At 36.7% G+C, this 26,065-nt stretch overlaps 1 protein-coding gene across 1 annotated transcript; it reads right to left on the bottom strand.

Moving 5' to 3' along the window:
• Positions 1 to 86: 86 nt before the first annotated feature.
• LOC113041883 (zinc finger protein 652) lies at positions 87 to 25,607 on the bottom strand. Its single transcript, XM_074559795.1, is given in 7 exon segments — positions 87 to 5,388; positions 5,883 to 6,027; positions 7,723 to 7,838; positions 9,243 to 9,390; positions 10,804 to 11,319; positions 11,321 to 12,012; positions 25,319 to 25,607. Coding segments are annotated over 7 exon segments (2,046 nt in total). The 5' UTR covers positions 25,344 to 25,607; the 3' UTR covers positions 87 to 4,984.
• Positions 25,608 to 26,065: the final 458 nt, after the last annotated feature.

Genomic DNA, 26,065 nt, shown 5'->3' on the forward strand with positions numbered 1-26,065 from the left:
GACTTGGCATATTTTCTGTGAAGCACATGGAAGACATTTCTCTTTTTTTTTGTAGTTCGGAATGAATAATCAATATTTTCCCCCCCCCCCCAGTATTTTATAGACAATATATTAAATGTTATGGTTTATTTTTCTCTTATTCTAAAAGTTTATATAGTCAGTGTTTAAGGATACAATGACATAGAACCATTCCACGAGTCTGGCTGGCCATCCAGTCTTAATAGTTCCAAGTAAATGAGTTTGGCTTGCTGTCCTCAACAGAGGTTCAAACCCAAGGCTCGGCTTAAGCTGCTAATTCAATTACCTTATTGTGGTACTACATAAAAGGAGAATAACAGAAATAGAGGTGGAGATGGGGAGGTGGAGGAATAATTGTCGCTGGGATGCATCACTAAAATCTGATACTCAAACTCATTCCATGAGAGTGATCAATTTGATATTTAACACAATTTAAGATTTGAAACAAGTGAGAACATGCACCGATATTGTGAAAATGCGGTTTCTTAAAAAACTCTTTTTTTTTATTATGGACGGAGCTTCTTGTGTCATGTGTAAATTTTGAAATGTATTGTTAATGTGACATTTCTGTTGTTCTGAATGAGAGAAACCTCCCCCCAAAAAAGTAAAAACAAACACAAATGCTTGGTGTCATGTTTCATTTAGTTCACTATTGAAATGATTATTTTATTTTGTTTTATTACAGACAATAAATACTACCCAGTACAATAAGTGACATAAAATACAGCCTCATTTTATTAGCACCGCTAGACTCTAGTCCTTGTATTGTTTAGTATCCTGCTGACAGAACCAGTATGACTGCCAACTGCATGTACACAAACTTAACTAAGACATATAGAATTAACAGTCAGACTCATGATTGGTTTAATACATTGAAAGTATGGGTAAGTTTAAGTATTACATGTTAGGTACTAGTTTAGAAAAACTGTTTTTTGAATTTGGTTTCAAAATGTCTTTTCAAGATTGTGAGTGGTTTCTTTAAAATCTTAAACAGACAATAAGAAAAACTACCCAAACTCTGAAGTGCAAATCATCTTTTGCTATCACTTCTTATTTATTACAAAAGGATAGCACACACCAGAACAAACTAAAAGAACAGACAAATCCTTCTTAATATAAATCTTACTTTCTTTTCACTTAAATAAAAATAAAAAATTAAAACAAGAAGGGCACAAACATCCCAAATCGTTCTCAATAAGCAGCAAACTAGGCTAGTAAAGTATGCAAAATACAAAAAAGAAGTTTTAAAGACTTCCACCTTTTGCAACCTGCAAGAGAAACATGCTCTTTCAGATGCACAAAATCAAATCATTCAGCTCTTCAATAGCCTTTTACTTACTACAATATTTTCAGAGATGGAGGTTTATTAACCTCTGTGCAATTTCACTTCACATAAAATATAAGACTTTAAAGAACAAAAGCAAGAGAAATTAAGAAAAAAAATGGGCATAACAAAAAACCAGCAGTATGTTTTTTTAAATCTTAAATTCTGTGGTAATTCAACTTGTGATAAGACCGTAATGCATCTTAGAAAATGCTTCAGGGAAGTTTTTAATATTTAAATATACATATTGAAAAGGAAATGAGATGAAATATGTTTAAATGTATTAACGAGGGCTTTAAAAACATGCAGCCTCAGTGTTTTAGTATAAGGTGCAATATGACATTGAAAAACATGTAAAGAACACCAACAAAAGGGTTCGATCTGCGGCAAAACCACAAAAAGGCTTGAACAATCATCTGGCATAACATTATTGCAGGATTTCTACCAAATACATAATACATAAGTCCTCCTGGTGATGGTCTCTGTTCAGATAAACATTAACTTCAAACATGTGATTTTTATTTCAATCTACACATTCATGATCATGGCAACTCTATTCCATTACACACTCAAGGCAGGTTTATTATAGTGCTTCTACATTGAGCTGGTTATGACTGACAAATTGACTTATGAACATATTGATCAATGCAGAATACTGACAATTAGTGTGGGTCTTATTGCTTAAAAAAATTACTATGTTATGTAAGTTCAATCAGCTTTGCTTTTTAATAATGATTCTAGAATTTCTACAATTACATTCCAACTGTAGAGGGACGCTGTAGCCAAAAAATGAAAATTCTCTCATCGTTTACTTATGAAAAACTTGAGCATTTTGCTATTAATTATGTAAGCCTGTTCCCACCACAAAATAAAAGGATAAATAAAAAGGTTATTGCTTTTTAACTGAGTTTTATTCCATGGCAGAAATGCTCTTCCATAATTAATAGCACAGCTTGTGAAGAAATACATTAATATGAGTTTCAAATGATATTAAGATAAGTAAATGGTAACAGAATTTACATTTTGGTGAACTATCCCTTTAATTGACCGTTCTACCGGGCCTTTCTAAAACTTCTTATAGAAACACATACCATTTAAAAACACGTGCTATAACCTGCATTAAGAGGAGGTTTCTAACCCAGGAACATGACTGATGTTCTGAGGACAATGTAAGGTAAGGTTTAAGATGAAAGGCCAAATTTAGAGTTTATTCCTCATATATAAGCTTATTTCCATCTTGTAAGAACTTTCATGAATGCTGACATACACATCACATTCATTTGACCCCATTAAGAATGTAAACAAAAGAAAACTGATTAAACAAAAACTGAAAGTAAACACAGAATTATTTACAGACTATGTATATTTATATATATCATATGTTTGTGTATGTGTGTATATATGTATATTACCTATTAAAGTACTATATTTTACTGCTCCTAGAGTTGTTAGAGAGTTTTTCTTGAACTATATTGTGCCTATATAATCCTCTGACATCGGGTAAGGAATTTTCTTTTTTCCTTTACACATTTTTTATAATTTTTTTGTATATTCTATGTGTCTTCTTAACAGGACCATACAGTGTACATGAGTCCCAAAAGTCCTGCTATTTTTTGCTACATAATTAAATTTTTAGGGCACAAAACTAAAACATTTGTCCACAAGTAACCATAAGTTTCCATAAGTTCTTCAGACTGTCTCTCATTCAAAACCATCTTAAAATAGTGTGAAGTGAAAATAAAAATAATTGAAAGCATTAATGATGACTGATGAATTTGTTCCTGATGAAAAAAAAGGTGATAAACCTGCTCGATTTACCAAAAAGCATTTCAGACATTCAACACAAAAATATTTTTGAACCAAACAAACCCTGGTGTTCATCCAGAATTGATATTGCCTTTGTGCAAATAAAAAAACCCACTCCTTTTCATACTAATTTCTTCACAAGTGGTTTAGGCTATTCAGATTTTGCCATTACACATATGGCCAACACAGAGTAAAGTGCTTTGAAAATTTTAAAATAATACAGAGAGAATTAAAAGAAAGGTAAACATCCTTCTTTGGGATTTTCTGAAAATAATATGTTTCTTTCAAAATTAGTAATAAATTAGTTTGTTTCTTCATCTGAACAGATTTTAAGAAATTTTGTATTTCGTCACTTGCTCACCAGTGGATCCTCTGAAGTGAATGGGTGCCGTCAGAATGAGAAACAGCTGATAAAAATGTCTTGTAAAGCGAAAAACTGCATGGTTGTAAGAAACAAATTCATCACGACATTTTTAACTTCAAAGTTCAAACAGTTTGTTGGGGCTAAAATATGAGTCCTCTATTCTTAATATTAATGTCTCCAGGGAAAAACCCATCTCGCCTGAATCAGGAGAGAAATAAGCACAGATCAAATAAAAAGCTCTAAACAAATATGTTGTTGGATTTAGTGTGTGAGGACAACACGGGATGGACTTTTTCACTGGGGGAAGTATTATTATGGATATTATTATGACAAGAAGCTAGTCCATATTTTGGCAAGAAGCAACAATTTAAAGTAAAAAGGCCTTATTGATGGATTTATTTCTCACAAACACAGGGTTTTCATTTCAGAAAGCGTTAATCGATAGACTGCAATCATGTGGATTACTATGATGTTTTTAACCATCTGTTTGGATTGACGGCACCCATTCACTGCAGAGCACACACTGGTGAGCAAGTGATGTAAAGCTAAATTTACAAAACCAAATCATCTACGTCTTGGATGGCCTGATTGCGAGTAAATTCTCAGCAAATTTTCATTTTGGGGTGAATTACTCCTTTAAGCAAACATCAAACATTGATTATTCTGAAGTGCCTTTGCTACATATTTCCTTTGACAAAAACCATTCGTCCCACCTGTGCCCTGCACAGACGCTTCAAAAAACAAACCTCTGCAAATATGCAGAAGAGTCCACGTGGCAAAACTTTCAACCTTTCAGGATTCGAAGAAGACAGGACAATATAAATACATCTATGATTAAAAATAAGGTGCTGTAGTGATTATACATTTCATATTCAGTAATAACATATAAGCTAACAGGATTTGGTTACTGCAATACATCTGGATTTGGTTATGGCAGGGGGACACAGCTGCTACACCTTTATTGGCTAAAGAGCTGCTCCGAAACTTTGCAATGCTCATGTCCCACAGCGCCCTCTGCTGTGAGTTCAGTATGCATCTATATTTCATACAGCAGATAATGAGAACCTCAACCTGTTATATATAACCGGCAAAGCATTAAAGTCTACGGCAAGAGCATGTGAAATGCGATACTAAATACTAATCCTGCAGCTCACGAACAATGCATTAAACAACAACAAAAATGATGAGAACATTTGTTGTATTTTTGTAATACGAGAAGCTTATTTGAACAGTATATAAAATATCTCTATGAGAATAAGATAAGTGAAAATTTGCACAGTTTAAAAGGAATATTCAGTGTCACACACTGTTCAAACACCCGCTGGAAGTCTTAGACCTCACTCAGCGTGTTTGGAAACCCCAATGAGAGTGATTGACATTGGATGCGAATCAAAAAGCTCATGGGGAGCTACTGCTAGCTTTGGGTTTCAGAAAAGAAACAAATCAAAATAACTTCAACTTTATATTCAAAACTAGATGTTACCGGAGTTAACTCTTTCAGTGGAAAACAGGCCCGGGGGAGATGGAAGACCTACAATAGAGTGGATGAAGGGTAGCGAGAGCGACTTGACCTGGTGGAGACTGGACGCCTCACCGAGAGGAGTTACAGGGTGGCTGGTTAACTGACTAGCTGGGGGGTCCTTATCAGTTGACGTGGGGTCCAGGTCCACAAGGTTGGTGGTATCAGATACCATGGGGTTGCTGACCTGGAAGCACTTCTCCTTGTGGGCTTTGAGCATGTTGGAGAAGCGGAAACGCTGTCCGCACACGTCACAGGGGTACGGCTTCTCGCCAGTGTGAGTGCGGCGGTGCCGTTTCATGTTGGGCCGGCTCGTGAAGCTCTTTCCACAGATCTCACAGATATATGGTTTCTCTCCTGGAACAGACAGACAGATGGAAGAACTTAGAGAGAGAATATATTAATTCTTTTTATTTCATCTTTTAAAGAGATTGTCAAACCAAACCCAAAAATTCTGTCATTAATCACTCACCTTCATGTCGTTCCAAACTGTAAGACAATACAATCAAATTAAGATTTTTAAGAAATCCGAGAGCTTTCTGATTGTGTAGACAGCAATGCAAATTACACATTCAAGGCCCAGAATGGTAGTAAATACATAAAATAGTCCATGTGACATCAGTGGTTCAACTGTAATGTTGAATGTGTCAGTTGCATTTAGTCAGAAAGCTCTCAGATTTCATCAAAAATAGCTTCATTTGTGTTCTGAAGATGAATGAAGATCTTACAGGTTTCGACATGAGGGTGAGTGATTAATGACAGAATTTTCATTTTGGGGTGAACGATCATACATTTATATAATAAAAATAGTATATTTAGATTATGATGGGCACCAAAGTGGTGCTTCTCACCAGTGTGGGTCTTCATGTGTTCATCGAAGTACTGCTTCATGTTGAAGTCTTTCCCACACCACTGGCACATGAACTGCTTGTGTCCGATATGGATGCTCATGTGTGACCTCAGCTGGTATTTGTACTGGAATCTTTCACTGCAGTTCTACAACAGGAGCAGCAGCGTCAGATTAAGCCGATTCTAATATACATCTGTGTTCCTCTGCCAAGTCTTGGTACTAAATCTAATTGGATTTGGCATAACAACATTTCACAAAGTCAGAAACGATAAAACATTCAATATTGGACAATTTGGTCACTTTCCATTGAAATGTCAATGTAACATGTTCAAAAAAAGAAGAATTTATTTTCAAAGAAATGAATTGTATTCAGCAAGAATGCATTACATTGAAGAAAAAAGATATCTTGTTCAAATTACGTTGTTCTAATCTATTCATTAAAAAAAAGAAGAAAAAAAAAGAAACAATACTGAAAAATAAATGTATTGTATTCCACACACACAAAAAGTTAAAGGTGCCATGTGTAAAAATAGAGGTAAAAATATCCAAAAAATGACCTATACGCATCAAAAGAATTATAAGAAATAAGGGCAATGATGTCATAAAAAAAATGTCAAGTTATAGTGCTGCAGAGATATCAACCTTAATTAGCATTAGCATTACTAGCCACAGCCCGACAGGTGTCGTAATACCAGTTTCGGCAATGGGAGGCGTTATGCGGGTAACATAACCACCAGCCAACCTGCAATACACTAATAACTCGCATGGCTTGTGGGCGTACTTGAACCTGATGTCAATCATGTGGAAAGTACAGCCCACTACTTCATTTCAGTTCAGGGAAGAGAGCTGGAAGGATGGCTGAAGCCCTTGGCAAGAGACCAACACCCGCTACAGGGAAACAACCGCGCTCGGAATCACAAATCAAATCCGATAAGAAAAGGAGCCGAACCAGAGTAAACATCGGCACTTCTTTCAATCGCTGGAGACAACTGATGGACTTGAAGAATGGTTCGACTCCGAACTTGCAACATTTCTTTTGGATTGGTAAGTTAGATGCTGTTAGTATTTCGCTAGAAGTTTGTTTTATATGTTTGTGTATTTTTTTTTGTGAAGTTATAACATAGAAATGTATCGAAGGCTGTTTGATAAACAATACCGATAAACCAATGATGTTGATAGAATGCTGTCCGTCAAATTAATTTATTCAAATAATGTGTATATACAACTCAAAATGTAATATAAACCAAACGAATATGAACATATTCACTGGTAAAGGTGAAGTGGAGTAGCTTGAAGATGTCATGTTTCAAAATCACTTGACATCACCCAACGTTCCTCTGGAGGCAAAACGTCCTCTTAGGCTTCGGCTATGGCTCTAGGGTTGTTGTGAAGGTAGGGGCGGAGCATAGAGACTATGCCGTTTCTCGTTTGTTACTCTAGAGTAGACCAATTCACTTTATTGAGGCATACTGCCTCCATCTGGTATGGAATGTGGAGTATGACTTAATTTTTTTGCCAGACATGACACATGGCACCTTTAAGCAGCACGATAAGCAAATCAGCATATTAGAATTTCTGAAGGATAATGTGACACTGAAGACTGGAGTAACGGCTGATAAAAATTCAGCTTTGCCACCAGAGGAATAGATTACATTGCAAAAAATATAATAGAAAAAATATTAGTTATAAATTGCTTAAATTCGAATAATATTTGACAGTATTACTGTTTTTACTGTATTTTTGATCAAATTACTCTGATAAGATACTTTTATGAACTGAAGGGAAACACAAAATGCAAAACCTGAACCAGGCCTACGACTGATAAACGAGACTGAACTCACCTCACACTTGAAGGGCTTTTCTCCAGAGTGCTGAAGAGAGTGCACTTTTAGAGACATGCTGCGTTTGAAGGATTTCCCACACGTTTCACAAGTGAACGGCATGTCCTTAGTGTGAGCTGCCAGAAAATAACAAACTACATTTAGAGTTGTATTCTGTTTGACTCAATTAAGTGATAATAAAATGTATTTAAACTTCATTTTACATCTTAATCACATGCCTCCGTGTTCATTTTAAGGATAGCAAGAGTTGAAGTTTAGTGTATAATAAGACACCACATTATTACTGCACATAATCTGTTAGCAGTGTCAGATGAGCAAGTGTAACTTGTTGCCCTGCAGATAACTGAGTGGGTTCTGGTATAAGGAAGCACTTCTAGATAAGATATTTCCTCTCTGCTCCCAGGGCAGATTAAACAATACAGCCTCTGTCCTCGGCTCAGTCTGTTCTGGATGGTAAAGCAAGGTCACAGCGGCTCTTTTCCACTGCTCTGGGAAGATCAAGCTTCAGGAGATGAAAGTACCGTACAGTATGAGGGCCAGGGTGCGCTATATCACATCAGCCTGAAGGTTAATTTACACAACAATGTGTCTTTGTGCATAAGACAGAGCTGCTGTATTTTGCAGCATCTTGTCTGCCACCTAGATAAACTGATTCATTGGAAAGATCCAACTCAAAAGAGTGATTCATTCAGTGAATAATTATTCCAATTTAATTCTCTTTCTCACATAAATCTATGTAAGCCTTTTCTGTCATTTAAAATCTAAAGTAATAGTTCATCCAAAGGTAAAAATGTACCATTAAGCCATCCAAATGTAGATGAGTTTGTTTCCTCCTCAGAACAGGTTTGGAGAAATGTATATTGTATTGCCTCATTTGTTCACCAGTGGATCCTCTGAAGTGAATGGGTGCCGTCAGAATGAAAGCCCCTCAAAAAAAACTGTGTGCTTGTAATAAACAAATCTATCTTTTAAGTTGTTTTGACTTTAAAACCTTGTCGCTTTTGGCCAAAGTCCTTAAGTCCATAATTCATAGTAACACTTCCTCCAGTGAGAAAGGCTCGTTTTCCTCTCACATCAACATCCAACATATTTGTAAATGTCTTAATATCGAATTAATTACAGACATGCACCATTTTGTTTCATATGATGTAAATTGATGGACTGGAGTCGTGTAGATTGTGGATCAGCTGTTTGGAATCTCATTCTGACGGCACCCATTCGCAGCAGAGGATCCATTGGTGAGCAAGTGATAGAAGGCGACATTTATACTAAATCTGTTCTGATGAAGAAACAAACTTATCTACATTTTTATGAGTACATTTTCAGCAAAATTTGAATTTTTGGGTGAATTATTCCTTTAACAGCTTCAGCTCTTAATCACGTTAATGACACTGAAAAAGAAAGTCTAGAATATTCTTGAAAAAAAAAAATCGCTTTTTGTGTTACTTTGAGAAACAAGCAATACATGTTTGGAAAGACATAAAAGTGCGTAAATAATAACGACATGACCCAGTACTCACCAACCATGTGTTTCCGGACATGTGCCATGGTGTAGAACTTCTTTTCGCAGATTTCACAAGAGAACTTCTTCTCAGCATATCCGTGGACAATCTTGTTGTGTTCGTGTAAAGACCACAGCTTTTTAAAGGCTTTTCCACAAGTCACGCACTACAAAGATCAGAGGATCTGAATGAACGGCATTAGACTAAACTTCTATCCCTTAGGGGTCAATAGAAAACACAACAGGATTTTATCATTCTGAGAGAGTACTGAGAACTGCGTAAGCCAAATAAAGAATGCATATTGCAAAGGGCACCTCTAACTTGAAATTCATTTATATCAAATTAAGCACAACAGCACAATTACCTTAATTACACTGAATTCCCTGTAAGTGCTTCATACAGCAGAGACTAATGATTGTTGGATTGTTTAGACCTAGTTGGAGTTGGAGGTGGAAACGGTCTGGCAGACCTGCTTTAGTGACAGAAAACAGCTGTTCTCCACACCATAATACAGTCTGTGCCTACATATCATCCCAAATCTCTGGTCTATCATTCTTCTTTGCAATATGCACTTATAGCAGAATACCAGAAGAGAATACACATAATCCAACTTTACACATGGCAAAATGAGCTATAAGAAGCTAAAGGTCTATACTATTTTTTTTATAGGATGAAAACCGATACTGCGACAAATCGACAAGTTTATTATCATTCTCATATTCTGACCACTAAGTGAAACATTTTTAAATCTAAACATTTTGTCTAAATTCAATAAAAATAAAAAATAATTTTAAAAGACTACAGGTGAATTTGTATTTAATTTAAAATATGCTAAAAATGACATTTAACAGTGTTTTTTAAGATTAACGTGGAGTGAACATTAGATTATGGTCTACAGCCACAAAGAAAGGAAATGGCAAATGAAATATCAAATATTTACAGATTTAAAACATTCATAACATTACAAATGTTCTTTCTGACAAATACAATGCATCCTGGTTGAATAAAAGTGATTAAAAAAGCTGAATATTACTACTAATATATATTCAATATTATTAGATATAATTATAATATATAATTATAGTTTCTGTCATTTAAAAATATATATATTGTTATTTATAGTCCATGTACGGTAGTTTTTTTATTAATTTTTAATAAAAATTCTTAAACTGTAATTCCTTTTATCGTTTATATTGGTAATCCGCAGAAATTAGTTTTTAATATATTTTATTTAATTTCAGTTACATAATGTTTTTAATTGTAGTTTCAGTTTTATCTACCTATAATAACCTTAACTGGCATCAAAATCTTATTGGTTAATTTCATTACGAATTAAAACTTTGCAAATAATTAAAAATGTCCCAATTCTGTTCGCCTACTTAAGAGATTTGTGTTTAATTTAGACTATTTTCTAACACTCAGTTTTGACGGCTGGGTTCAATTAAGTTGTTGCTATCTTCTGCTATTGTATTATTTTGAATCAATCACCAAGCAAACGAACCAATCCATGACTTTACTCCAAAGGCCTGTGTGAAATCAACCTTATAGATTGACCTTGTGGATGCAGACCAGTGTGTACCTGTATGTTTTTCTCACAGTTTGTCTGATGGTGAAGCTGCAACTCGCTCTCCAGTAAAAAGCGCTTGCCGCATTTATTGCAGATCTGCATGCGGTTGTGGGTGACGTTCATGTGCTTCTCCAAGTACCAGCGGTTGTTAAAAATACGAGGGCATTTCTTGCAAGAAAAGTGCTGCTTTTCTTCTAGCTTCACCTTCTGCCCCAGACTCTCCTGCTCTTTCCTCCTCTTCCTCCCCTCCCCTAGTGTAGAGTCAATTAGCGTCTGTCTCATGCCGATGGCGTCTGTTGGTATTCTCAAGGCACGGCATCTTTCCACGCTAGTGCATCCTGTTTTTGGAATGTCGAGATCATTCTCCTCTTCATCTTCATCGTCCTCATCATCGCTGCAATTTTCCATCCCTTCCTTTCTGTTTTCATACTCTTCTTCTTCATCCTCGCCGACATCTTCATTATCGTCTTGCTCCTTACCCTCCACCGCAGTGGAAATATTGGCGTGACGGTGAATGAGGAGGGATGAGGTACTTGAAGGTGACACCCTTGCCATCGGACCCTTTAGAAACATTCAAAGTCTGGTTATTTAGGTTGACCTCCACTATAATCTGCTCTCTGTTAAAGGAGACAGAACTCTCCCGAGATCCTGCATCATTTATACTGGCCCCTCCCTCCATTGTGCATAAGCCCCGCCCTCCTCCACTAGCCACTCCCCCTCCACTATCATCCTTTTTGTAGAAGTGTTTGGCTTGAGGGCTGGAGTGGACGCTAGATGAATGTGTCTGCGTGACTTCCCTACTGTCCCCACTGTCAAGCAATGAGAATGTACCATTTCCTTGCTGTGTGTACATCTTCTCAAGCTCCTTCATCTTGTACATCTGATTGGACGAGGCAGTACCCTGCCCGTCTGTGTTTGCCATCTCATTGGACCCAAGTAGCTTGTGACAGGAACTCATCTGGAGCACAAGTGACACTTGTAGGACTTCGAAGATGGAGATACAGATGACGTTGAGGATTTGGATACCTAGCAACTGAAAGGCCAGGTTTATGCAGTGCAGCGGTTGACTCTGGGAGATGAGGGCCTGGAAGTAGGGGATGTGGTCACCCAGCACGTCCTTGTGGGAGGAAACCTGAGGCTGGTAGAGATGCCTGTCCATTAAATGAGGGAAGTGCAGCGTTGCATCCTCCAGCAGAAAGAACTCAGCAGCGCTCCTCTCCACTGTGAGAGAAGACAGGAGAAAATATGTATTGATTTTACAATTCATTAGCAAATTTACACATTAACAGACCAATTATGTATAGCCACTTTGAAAACAGAACAAGAATAAACATTTGAGCTGTTAACTAGATTTGCATTTCTACAACGAAGCGCTTGCAAGGTGGTAAATGCAACAAGCTAAATTGTGTAGGTTGCAATATGACATTAACTATTTTAATATGGTTTTATTTGGCCATTATCAGTCTGGTTTACAGCATTGAACTCAATTTTTTTTGCAAAGTTTTGTTTTTTATTTTTAAAGTAAGTTAATAACGTTCACTAAATCTTTAGGGTTTCACAAAAGTAAAAATACAGGAAAATATTGCTTTGTGTATTATACTAACTGGTTATATTGTTAATACTTGAGTGAGGTTTATTGAGTGAGTGACGTGACATTCAACCAAGTATGGTGACCCATACTCAGAATTCGTGCTCTGCATTTAACCCATCCAAAGTGCACACACACACACACACACACACGCACACGGAGCAGTGGGCAGCCATTTATGCTGTGGCGCCCGTGGAGCAGTTGGGGGTTCGGTGCCTTGCTCAAGGGCACCTAAGTCGTGGTATTGTAGGCCCGAGATTCGAACCGACAACCCTAGGGTCAGCAGTCAAACTATCTAACCTTGTCTTAAATTCCTTGTCTTCATTATTTAAAAACTATGGAAAATATGCTTGATTATTGTTAATTAGCTTGTTTAAACTACTGTTTTCTGTATTGTATATGTTACATTAAACATTTTGGTTGCACTTGGTTTGAAATTTGGTATTGAGCTGTCAAAAATGTGGTTTGGTTGAAATGACATTCCTCCGATTTGAAATGATACTTTAAAACCATTTCAGAGCCATATATAGAATTTATAGTTCAAAATAAGAGAAGAATATATATGTTTAGTTATAACACCAACCCTAGTAATAACTAATATTAAAGTAACACTATATAATGGTTCACATAAACCATCTGAAAATGTAATAATATTTCTCTGCATAGACATTTGATTCACAGCAGCCTTGAAAACAATATCAAACATCGCCCATCTGAGAGTGAGAAAAGCAGAAGCTACTGGAGCATGCCGCTATGCCCTCCCCTTGTGCTCCCAAGGTTGGCTTATTTTAGATCAGGAAGGACAAGGTTTCGATCTGGCCAGCATCTCTTTAAAAACTCCAAAGAGGAAAAGGAAAGGGACAGAGGGAGAGGCAGCCAGTGAAAAGAGAAAAGGACAAACCAAGTGAGAGGACAGAAAGAGAAGCATGTAAAACATTGATATCACATTGATATTCAGAGCCGTGCGCGAACCATTAACTTCCTCCTCCAGCGTCCTGTCTCTTTGAGTTATCATTATGCATAAGACAAAACACTGGCCGGTAAACAATTAAAGAGAGCAAGGAGAGAGTAAATATCAGGCTCTCCAAACAATTACACGGATTGGTTACGCTGACTTTTTTGTGACTAACAACAAGCAGAATTAACAGTCTTACTTTAAGTTTCAGAAGCCAACTGATCTTGTTAAATATGCCCCAAAATTACACAGAATTAACCATTTAAAACACAGTCATGTTCATCATCATTTGCACTCACTGTGACGATGCACAAAAGTCTAAAATTATTAACTGTTGGTTGCATCAAACTGACATATATGCATGGCCTTTTGCAAGACACACATTTTAGGAAGTACATAAATCTGGAATTATATTGTAATTAGATAAGATATGATTGGCTGATGTAATTCCATATGCATGCTTTCCTCTGGAATATTTTGTGATGTTTTTTTTATATTCAGAGGTGCATTATTTGCAAAGAGCAAAACCCTACTGCTAAACTGAAAACACAAATCACCAAACCTAGTTCAGAAGCTTTCATGAAGTTCATTTGGATAAATAAATTCTTTAGCGCCACCAGGAATAATTGAAAAGAGATAAGGGGTTGTTTTTCCAAAACAATACCTAGTCAGCTGTATCAAATTCAAAACTGGCAACGTGAAACATTTCTGAAAGGCATTAAATTGGTTTGAGCTGTTGCACAGCAGTTAGTGAGTGTGCACTTAGTGCATGTCATCCTCTCTCTCTCTCCTCAAGAATTTCCTGTCATCTGTGGAATTAAGAGAGACAAAATCCCCAAAAATAATCTGACGTGTCACGTGAATGTATATAAATGACAACAATATCTTCTGTACTTTCAAGCAATTTAGCCAAATAAACGAACTGGAAGCACATTAACTTACTCTTTCTGTTTAAAAGTGGAGACTAGACGTCAAGATGAAATCTTGTTCACTGGCATCAATAAAAAAAGATTGCATCAAAAGTCTTACTTTTGAACTTGTTGCTGATCACAGACCAGCCTATGATTGCACTCAACAGTCTCACATTAGTTTGCCAGCTCACTACACTCCTACAAGACCTTTGCCAAAACCTTGTTAAACAGACCTGTTATTCCCAGGAACATGGGTAGTGTAACACTCCTCATTCTGGTTCATAAAGTTGAACTCACTGTAGCGCAGAAACTGCTTTCACGTAATAAGAGGTGACTCAGGGCTGCTGGCCAGGCCGGCTGGTATGCACTTGGCCGAGGACGTTCACCACATTGCCAGGCAGCAGAGAGGCGAGGGAAGAGATCTACCCTAAGTTGACTTTCATTTTGCGGTCTTTACTACACTGTATACCACAACTCCTGAATAACACCACTGTTTCTGTTTCTAACATCACCGTTTCTGCAGTCTTCAGAGAGATTTTAAATGCTCCTTTTGTCCCATTCACAAATGCAGAGATGGAGAGCAAGAAAGAAATTTCTGGAATTCTATATATATATATTTTTTTTAATTGATACATTTATTCAGTAAGGATTTATTAAATTAATCAAAAAGTTTATTCTTGTTTAAGTTTAAAAGGAATGAATAAAGAATAAAGGATAAAGGATTTGGATTAAAAAAAATGCCAAGTTCTGTCATGAAATTGTAGATGGGGCAGGTTGATGGGTTGTTAACACAAATTGATGATATTCACTGCATTAAACTATTTGGCACAGGCTAATTGTTTCATGTTGCATATGCAGCCAATGGGCTTACTGTTTTACATTTAAATGTCTGATTAGCATCCACTAGACCAGTTCAAAGCCCTCTGAAACCCTCCACCTTCCCCAGCTCCACCTGTATAGATCTGTTATGGGTTATTACATATGCTATTTGTGCAGCAACAGTATGTCTTAAAAACTCAAAGTACCATATCAGTTTATGTATTAGCAGTAGCAAGTTCCTGTACTTGCCTTGCAGCAGCAGCAATTATCTACAACAACAGCAATAACTAACACCAGCAGCATTTCAGAAGCAGCAGTATAGCAAATCTATTCCACCAAGACCAAATACATCATATCCATAACCATGCTAAAATCTTCAGAGGTGTCATGATAGAAATGCAGTTTCTTTGAACTAGCTATTCAATCAAATACATTTTTATTGACACATTTTTCATCAATATTAAGCTTCTGTTTTCAGTTGTATTATAATAATAATAATAATACATATTTTTGGTGCTCAAAACAGCATATTAGCAAGATTTCTGAATCATGTGACACAGAGGTAACGGCTGCTCAAATTTTAGCTTTGCAACACAGGAATAAATTACATTTTAAAATATATAAAAATAATTATATTAATATATAAATATTTATAATATAAATATTTAATATAGTACTTTTTTCCACAATACTGCTGTTTTTACTTTATTTTCAATCAAATAAATACATTTCAAAAAAATCTTACCAGCCCCAAAAGTTTAAACCATATTGTACATGTACCTTTTAGTGTCACTTACCAGACATTTTATTTTCCAAACTGCTTAATAAATAAACCAATAAATGTAATAAAACTGTTAAAGTTTGGAATAAAACTGAACTGTAACCGAATTTGAGTGCCACCCACTGAACGTTTTACTTCGAAATTGTGGTGAAACAAAAGAAGCAACATCATTCTGCAGAAATGCCGCCACAGACACATTTTTCCAATTTTAAAACATCTCATCACAATAAGTGTAGGTTATTTGGGATGTTTTCAGTGAGAATCAGAGTGACGAGTACATCATCTCACACGGAGCACTGTAACAATGCAGCCACTGTGAAGACCACTGACCAACCTCTCAACAACTTTTGATGAACTGCTCACAATTTCAGCAACCCACCAAGATGTCATACCGCAATACATACAAACTCAACAAACCACAGCAACAAGCCGCAGGAACTTTAAACAATACAGAATTAACTCCTATTTGTATCTTGGAAATGAGATGACTGAAAACAAACAGTACTATTAATATTCAGATTCAAATTATTTAACGACAAATCATTTTTGACAAAAATAGCGTCTCAGTGTTGGAAAAGACTGGTAACTTGACCCAAGCTAATCCAGCTAGCATTTCTTTCTCTTGTTACCACAGACCTCAGAAAGTGAGGAGAGGGAGGCTGTTGCTGTCAGGCGGAAGACTGAACGATGGAAATGCCAACTCGGCGATCCTTTTCCCCCTTCAGCATTGTCCTAACAAGAGCTCAGGGTTGGGAGGATTGAGTGACACCCTCAAGAACCCAAACGGGCATCCCGCCAGCCTCAATCTCCCTCAGACTGGCTAGATACACGGCTAGCATGGAGCTTCAGAGCGACTGTTCAACGTTGATCTGAACAGACACTCACTAAAGCCTGAGTCAGCTTAAAACTAGAGCAGACTTTATGGAAAATAAAGTGAGAGTGATAGAGAAAGACAATTTGAAAGTGATGTGAATATAGGATCCTATCTGAACTAGGGGAACATTGGTTCATGTCCTCTGTGCAATGAGAGTTCAAAAATACTGGAAAAAAGTCATCAGTCACCAAGCAGACTTCCTATAGAACATAACTGACAAAAAAGCAACACAAAAGCGGTTGATATGACTTAGATTTGTGAGCTTTATGTGAGGAACAGACCTAAATTTAGGTGGTTCTTGACTAAAAAACGTCTCATACTTATGCATATTCAAACTTTGCGCATCATGTTCAATTGTAAGACAGTTATCCTGATGTGCCAAATTTGAAGAGGTTCAAATGTGAACATGATTAGTGCAGCTTCTGGAGCTTTTATGTTTTATTGAAAAGTGCAGGGTGAACATCTTTCAAGACCTTTCTTTTTTTGATATACTCCATAATAACTGACTATATGACTATTTTATTTCTTTAACCCTGCAAGCAGAACACATTTTTAGCAACTGTGCATCCATGGCACTGAATAGTGACTCTTTTGACCTTCAACTAAACTTTGAGGCTGTTGCCCACTCTGTATTAATGAAAAACAAGTATTATCATGGGAATCTAATCAGGCTGCTATTAAAGAGACGAGAGACTAATCGCTGTCCTCATGCCCTCTGGATTCCTCCACTTCCTGTGCTGCCAGCTCGAGGGGAAGTTTCACAGCGCTGTAAAATGCAGAGGAGCTGTTGTCTGGCACTGTTTCCTCATCAATCATACAGAAATGCCAAGCAATGACTTGGCATCTGGAGTCCCTCTAACCAAGACATTATGCACAATTAGAAATGACCTGCATTTCAATAGAGCACTAAAGAAAGCCTGGATCTGGATTTGAAAAGAAGTAACAGAAATGAGTAACAGAAGGTCTGTAAAAAAAAAAAAAAAAAAAAAATTTGTCAAAATTTTCCATTTGTCTATTAATGCCTCCCAGATAGACTAAAAAAAGATACGATTTTTAAATATGTAGTCAGACAGACAGATAGTGGTAGGCTCCTCCCCTTAGTGGGCAGGGTTAAGGCGGGCGTACACGGTGTGATTTTTGCTGTCGTACGAGTTCGCATGCAATTTTTTTCAATCGTGTGGAAATCGCGTATTCTCGTATTGTCGCGGCTCGTATCATTTGCGATGAATAACGAGCCGAGCAGAGTGGCTTACGAGCACTTCCCGACCTCCCGATCATTTTTAAACATGTCTAAAAAGTTTGTGAGCTATCGGTTTGAATTAGTGCCATTTGTGCGGTTGAACGAGCCGATTTGTTGATTTATCTGAAGTTGACCAATCACGAACTAGGAAAACCACAGAAGAAGAAATACGAAGACGACAGCTGAAGTCTGCCAGGAACAGCGAGCGCTGTATGATGTTTCTAGCAACGTATTCCAATGCCTTTTTAGTTCTCTCTCCTCTTTCGCTCACACACGAATATGTAGTTTACAGGGACTCTCCATAAACGTAACGGTATTCTATACTGTATATCCCAATACACTACCTCTATCCATCAAGAAAAATGCATGTTTAAAATTTCTATTAAACACCGTAAAGTATTTTTTAAAGCCATTTGGTTTATGAGGGCACAGTAATTGTCCTCACAAACCATGTTTACATTTTATTACCCATTTCAGATATTTATAAACCATATTCAAGAACACACACACAGGGTAACCAAACGTCCCGGTTTCCTATTGCTGAAAAATAAACCTGTACGTGTAGGAAACAGTCACGGCTCGTATCAATATTTTATTTGCAGTTATGAGAGAGGGAGAGCAGTTATATTAGGCGCGTTCCACTTGAAGCACCGCTGCACGCACAGAATGATCACCTGTGCGTGCAGCGCTGCTTCAAGTCGAAGGCGTCTATCAACTTCATGCTATTGCTTCTGGAATTCGCAGGTTGTAAAATCGTGTCGTATATCATCTCGTCCGTACGATTTTCAGATAAACTCACTCGTGCCGTGTGCGTGGACATACGATCTTCCGACCATCCGAATTCGCACCGTGTACGCCTGCCTTTATTTGTCATTTTACAAAACCTTAAAAATAATATATCAAAACTAACAAACAAAAAAAAAATCTACCCTTTTTCTAATTTTGACAAACATTATTGGAAAGGTCTGAATCTCAAGGTTCCATATTTGGTGACTATTTTGTGGTGGAAGTAATATTGTGACAAATTTATACATTTCTGATAGGAAACTATTATTCAATATTTTTCCTGGTATAGTGCCAACAAAACTTTCAGAAGAGCCTCAATTTTTGTGATATCAACTTCAAATTTGAAACATTAACCATTCATTCAGTTATAGTTTTTAATTTCCAATAGATAATTTCCCAATTATAGATTCTAAAATATTTTGTAAAATGTTTTATTTATATAAAATAAATGAGTACGGTTATTTTCTTGACATTAAACTATTTTTTTTAATTTTATTTAAGCAGTAATCTGCTTTATTGTTTTGCCCTTTTCTAAGATCATAGAGAGAAAATTATATAGCGATAACCTTATAATTATTACGCTGTAAAAAAATATTAAGTTCATATTATAAGTTTATACAACGAAAAATTTAGAAAAACTCAAAATCTACTGAAGCTGGTTGTCTTAAACTTAAGTTTTCCAACCTTTAGATTTTTTACAGTGTATTTTATCACTCTAGACAGTCAGTGAGACTGAGAAACAGATAAATCAAAATCGATGGACTACCCCTTCGGCACAGGTCTATTATTCTCATGACGTAGCAAAGAAATAATAGCAGAGACGGGTTTGAGTCAATCTGTTAGTGCCTATGGAAATTTCCCAGAGGACAAAGAAACTGTGTGTATTTGTGAGGAGGAAAGAGCCTCAGTGGACCAGACGTTAAAAAAGAAATCAGTTTTTCTTTCCACTCCGGAGAAGATTTTCTACTTTTGAAGCCTGTATGTACCAATCGCCCTCTCAGAAGAGCCACTTTCCAAGGTGATGATGGAGCTGTCCTCAGAGGACTGAAAAAATGAGACCCTGGGTGTCTGTGTATGTGTGTGCTATTGCTCGATGCCTATGCCCTCCCCGATCCAATCAGGACACTCGTTCAGTCCTGACCTTGAGCGAGACAAACACACATTTACAGCTCTCACAGAGATACAAAAATGACTTATGGCCTGGGTGAGTATGTGTGTGTGTGTGTGTGCGTGTGTGTGCACGCTGTAAATTAGCAAGACATGAGCAGGTCTGTGTGTGTCAGAGAGAAAGACAAAAATAGAGCTAGCAAGGCCACACTTTTGATTCCAAATAAAAAATTTTTTTTTAAAACCTTATTAAATATAATACAAAGGTAAAAGTAAGCAATAATTCTGTCTTAAGTAAAGAGAATAACAAGTCTGCAACACCATGGGATTGAGCGAATCATAACATAACTTTAATTTTGAAACTGAACTATCTCTTTAAGGTCTCTTAGATACAGATACCATCTTCTCACCCGTTCAGACTAGCCAGCACAGTTGATAATTACACACTGTCAGAGAGCTGCCACAAACCACAGCGTCACTTTCACTGAGAAAGCCTCCTGAACTATAACACCTGCTATTACACATGCCAGTTCCCTGAACAGGGCTGTTTGGTGCTCCTCGGATCAGCTGTCTGTCTAGTGCTGAATAATGTGAGCTTTAAACACCGGCAAAGCAAAGCCAGAGCGGAGGGTGCAGTACATCTCCATAAGAGAAACGTATAATTCACTTCTATTTGTGTCCGTCACATTCGTTTTTAGGGTTTTAACCTTGGTTCACAAATGTCAGGCTTTTCAAATCGAATTGCGAGATGCATTTAAAAATATAGAAGCAAAAACCTTATTGTAGAAATGAGCATAATTACGAAGCGTCTAGGTTTTTCTGAATTACATGTTAGTTTGTTTTTTAATCAAAGACTATTTGCCGTTTTATTGCATAGACACTAGGCAAAAACGGATTATCATGGTTTTCAAAGGCTAGAAATACAGTAAAACAGTGATATTGTGAAATATTATTACAATTTAAATAAATGATGTCAATTTTAAGGTAATATATTTAATGTAATTGAATGCTGTGATTGTGAAGCTGGATTTTCAGCAATCCAGTCTTAATTCTACAGAAATAATCAATCATTCTAATACGCTGATTTGCAGCTCAAGAAACATTTTCTGTCAATGTTGAAAACCGCTGAGCTGCTTAATATTTTTGTAGAGGATTGTTATTGACAGTCCACGACAATATGAACAAAAATAACAGAAATAAAGAGCAAATGGTGTTAGCATTCAAATGTTGAATGGTCCGATTTAATTGATATTTCAGGATTGACCTCTGACTATAAGCGTACTCATTAGACAGGAAATGGATGTGTGATTGACATATTCAACAACCAACCAGAATTTACTTGTACATACAATGACAAATCAGAGGAAAGGGCTCTGGAAGAGAACTTAACTAATCTTGAAAACCAAAATACAAAATAAAACTAGTGCAAATTTAGTGAAAAACTGACTCGAACACAAATTAATTTAGACAAAGATAAATATTTGCCTTAGGTAAGAAAATATTGTTGAAAGAGGGTGTCATCCATCCATCCCTTCATCTAATTACCAAGTTCAATCAGAATAAGTGATTAGGGACGGTGGTCCCCTGTCAGTTGTTTTTCAGGTTCAGCAGCTAATTAACAGCATAACGGATTGGAAGCCAGTCGAAGCTCTTTTCTGAGGAGCAGAGGAAGCCAGAAGCACTCAGCTTTCCTATGGTTTTAGTAAAACAAGCGAGCACAGCAGGTGTTTACTGCAGAGTTTCTGTACGTCCAGCAAACACTGCTCAGGGAAGTCCTCTTCGGCATCAGTTGCGAGATAAAAAAAAAAAAAATTCACAAGAAATCAGTCAATAAATCAGAAAATTGGAAGACTACGCTGGGACTGTGTTAGTTTAAATGAAAATCATTTTAACGGCGACATTAAGGCATTAAGCACCTCTCATAACCTTTGGATACTGCAACCGTCGTACAACATTTATTTTATTACGAACCACATGGGGATGTCTACGACTCATTGCACTTTTCCCGAGCCGACTGAGGCAGATATATTTAGAAGACTTCCCATTTCCATCTATATGTTAATGCAACCAAGAACAACAGAATCGCAGTTTGAAATATTATGTGCCAAGCGGGGCATGAAATTGAGCCAGACAAACAAACAAAGGATTTTACCTCTCATGTGTCTGCGGTGTCTAATAATAAAAAGTGCGCTTGACAAGGTGAGCGAAATCAGGTTCTCGTAAAAGAGACAGTATATCCACAGCCAGAGCCAATTGGCGACACAAACAAAGCCGTGCGAGATCACTGTCACAGTGCCTGGAGAAAATTGAAAATTCATATTCGCAATGAAAAGGAACAGCAAACAACTTTGCAAAATACTGTAATCTCAGGGCCTAATCTTTCTTGCATAAAAAACCGAAAGAGAGAGATTTACTTCTCTGGTCAATCTCATGAAAGCTATACAAAAGTCATATTTTAAGTCATATTTTATTTGCCAACTTCTCTCATACAGCCAAGCAAGAACAAAATGTGGCTGTTTCAGAGCTTAAACTACCCAATGCAGGAACTGAATAATCAAGGTCGTAGACTGTGATCTGCTACGTTACATGTCCTGAGCAGGTCTGCCAGGAGAATTCAGCCTGAGCTATGTGAGCAGGAGCTGAGTCAGGACTTCAGGCCAAGAGAAGAGCCTGTGGAGTTGGCATGTCTCTGCCACATAAAGCACAAACACAAACTGCCACAGATCTGCTAACTCCGCTCATGGGCCAACTCCTCTCCGTGTACAGACCCTGACCTAAGTATGCAGCAATGTGAGGAACTGAAGCTGACAGACAACACAGACACCGGGAGAAACACAACTGTGAAATAGGGAAATAAATGTCTTCTCTTTTCCACAACCCAAAAGGAGAAGGAAGGTAATGTGCGTTGATAAAGATTTAAATTGTACAGATTTAGCAAACGGATCCTTCGAAGAATGCATACATACACATTAATCATATCTGCATTCTAGAAGTAGCATTTAATTCATGCAGATATTCTAAAATGACACAAAAGATATTTTGAACAATGTTGGTAACCGAACAGTTGATGGTAGCCACTGACTTCTATAATATTATTTATATACTTCAGAAGTCAATGGCTACCATCATTCTTCAAAATAACGAAAGACACAGATTTGGAACAACATGAGGGTGACTAAACGATCGTGGAGTTTTCATTTTTGGGTGAACTATCCCTTTAAGCAGCACAATTATTTTTAACATTGATAATAATAAGAACAAGGCTCGAGTTGAATGCTGGGAGCCGTTTGAGGAGCACTTGTCACATGGATTTAAGTGACCCCAACAGCACAGCACTGAGAGACAACGAAGCCTCAAAGTCAAGGGTGGGCAGGAATGTCCTGAATAGATGGTTACATAAAAACCCTCAGCATGATGCTTTTTTCCAGGCCGCAGCACTAAAGGACTAGACTGCAGAGTTTAGAACGACTCCTGCTATTTCAGCTCTTCCTAGAGTACAAGTTATTGTAGCGCTTTCATGAGGAACGGTTGATAAAGGGCCGATTAATGTTAGGAAATCATCATGCATTCAATGCATTTATTCATTTGTATGAGAATTTTAACCGTATGCATCTCAAACATGATGACCTTGCTTGACCATGCTTTTACCATCAATGCTTAACTAGTTGAGCTATGGGAACTAGTCACTAGTTCAGCTGCTTTTCTGTTATAACAGACAGTTTTGGAAACTAAAATGTTAGCATCAAGTGATATTCTTACTGTGATTGTCTAAAATGTATTAGATTCTCATATAAAATGAATTAATGGGGGCGTAATGAATAATTTGGGTTCTGACTCATTTCACATGTCAACCAACAATAGGCTCTGCACTTTTGGACCACTACAGGCAAAGAGGAAATGCACTGTATAAATAATAAAAAAAATAACGACATTTTTTAAGGGTCATGTGAAAAAATCAAGCAAGCAACTGGAGGTCAAAAAGGGCCGCGGCACTAAAGTAGTGACCTGACCCAGATATTAACCCGGCTTCCAGATGTGAAGAGGCCTCTGGATTACAGCATCAATGTACTACAACACACATGCTTTATTTTTACTGAGCATTCCTAAAATCAACACTGCTTTCATCCCGCAGCCTTTGTGATGCTCTCCTTCTGTTTATGAAGAATATGACAGATTACATGCTAATAAAAAAACAACAACACCAAAATACACCCAAATTTAAGAAATATCTTTTTATGATTTTTATTTTATTTTTATTTTTCCTATTTGCAAATAAGAAATAATATAAACAATCATGTACTTGACATATAAACAAACCACTAAAAACTAACAAAAAAAAAAACAATGAATTTTTTATAATTCTCTATTTTATTCTTCTGCATATGATTGAGTTCACGGAGACTACAACTTTTTATTTATTTTTTTTATTTGTGATAGGTGGGATTTAAATAAAAAAGATTTACAGAGGTTGCAATGTCTAGTCCCTGAAAAACTAGGAACAAATATTCTTAAATTTTCTCCCTTTATTTCAATGGCTTTTGCAATTCCTGAAATATTTTGTTTTAATTACTTGATATTTGTAGTTGATTTTGTGAACACTTTAAGTGGCGACTGCTTGTTTTTTATGACTTTCTTCTATCTTTTTTATTTTTGTAATTTAAGCATTTTAATATTTATATCTACATTGCAGATTTAAGTTTAACTTTGATATAACCAGTCTGTAGAACACTTTTTAAATTATAGTTTTGTTTTTTCTTTGACAATACTAAATCATTATACTGCAACTACCATTACTATAAAAAATACTAATGCTATTTGTATAATTATAAGTATTTGCTAATATATTTCTTTGTTTTGGACTATGCCTATATTTTAGAAAATTATTTATATGAATATAAAATCATTTAAATGGCATTTAAAGTATAATGTTTCCAAGCTCCTGTATCTCTTAAAAAATAATAATAATAAAAAAAAAATACTGTGTAGCGCCTTCAACATTTATCTGGAGACTCACGTTTATTGCACAACTTAAATATGAGCTCTTTATGGATTCTCGTCATGTGCAACAAACTCGATAGCATTTCAAAAGTATATTTAGAATAACATTTTAAATTCGCTTTTCATTTTGCATGCATCAATGTCCAAAAAAATGCACCAGTCACGACGTGATCCCTATCCACACTGATATGAGAGAATTTAACTCTTTAAATGCAACAATGTAGGCTATTGTGGCCATTGCATTCTTGTTAACCTTCCAATTTCTGTGACTGTCAGCGTTCTGTGCAAGTTGCAAACTTCATTTCGCCGTCAAATTTATTGGCGACATCACGTTATCTAAAACATTCAAAACTCAAGACACATCCCGGGACAAACTACTGCAAGTTTCAACGGCCTAGCTAAGTCTTTTAAAATTACAAGAGATAAAATATGGATATAAAATAATCAAAATGTCGTTGTCCACTGTACCATTTTGATCCGAGGTCTGTAGCATCGAAGGAGTCAGCGAATAACTCCGTTTGCGCAGGACTTCCGCTCGACATCTAATAGTACGTTGGATTTTCACATTTCTTCAGTTTTCCTTCCCCTCGCTGTTTTTTTCGCCGTGCTAGCAGCATTCAGGCAGACAAAAATGCAGAGGCTGCTTTTGCAGTAGGAATTGGTGATTGGAGCTCAGGGATCATATGGGCTTTTGTCAGAAGTTTTAAAGGGACATTGCACTGGATATTTTTTTCCCCGTCTGAGCTCTAGTCTACATCTACTGCTAAAAATGAGTAATCAATACAAGCTGCCCTTATGGGGGCATGGAGCATTTGTGTCCAAGGTGCTCATGACCTTGGATGTTTGACGGCATCTCATCATCCCTGTGTGCTTGAGAGCCTGCAGAATCCTTAAAATCCGGAGAAATTATAGCCATTGCAATCAAATGTGTACTTTTTTTTTTTTTTTATAAGAAGCAAGTAGGATGTCTGAATACACAGTATTTGTGAAACAGCAGGCAAACTAAACCAATAACATACTGCACCTGCTGAAGTGAGGAACCAGTAAACACTATCCCATGATGCCACAGGAGTGAAGGAACTGATGTGAAAATGAACATTTCATGATGTGAAATGTAAAAAAAAAAAAAATTATTAAAAAAGATTTTTGAAAATGGAGAAATGTGATCTGAGCTCTTATGTTTAAAGGGATACTCCACCCCAAAATGACAATTTT

The sequence above is a fragment of the Carassius auratus genome, chromosome 24, assembly GCF_003368295.1.
Source record: "Carassius auratus strain Wakin chromosome 24, ASM336829v1, whole genome shotgun sequence".
NCBI lineage: Eukaryota > Metazoa > Chordata > Actinopteri > Cypriniformes > Cyprinidae > Carassius > Carassius auratus.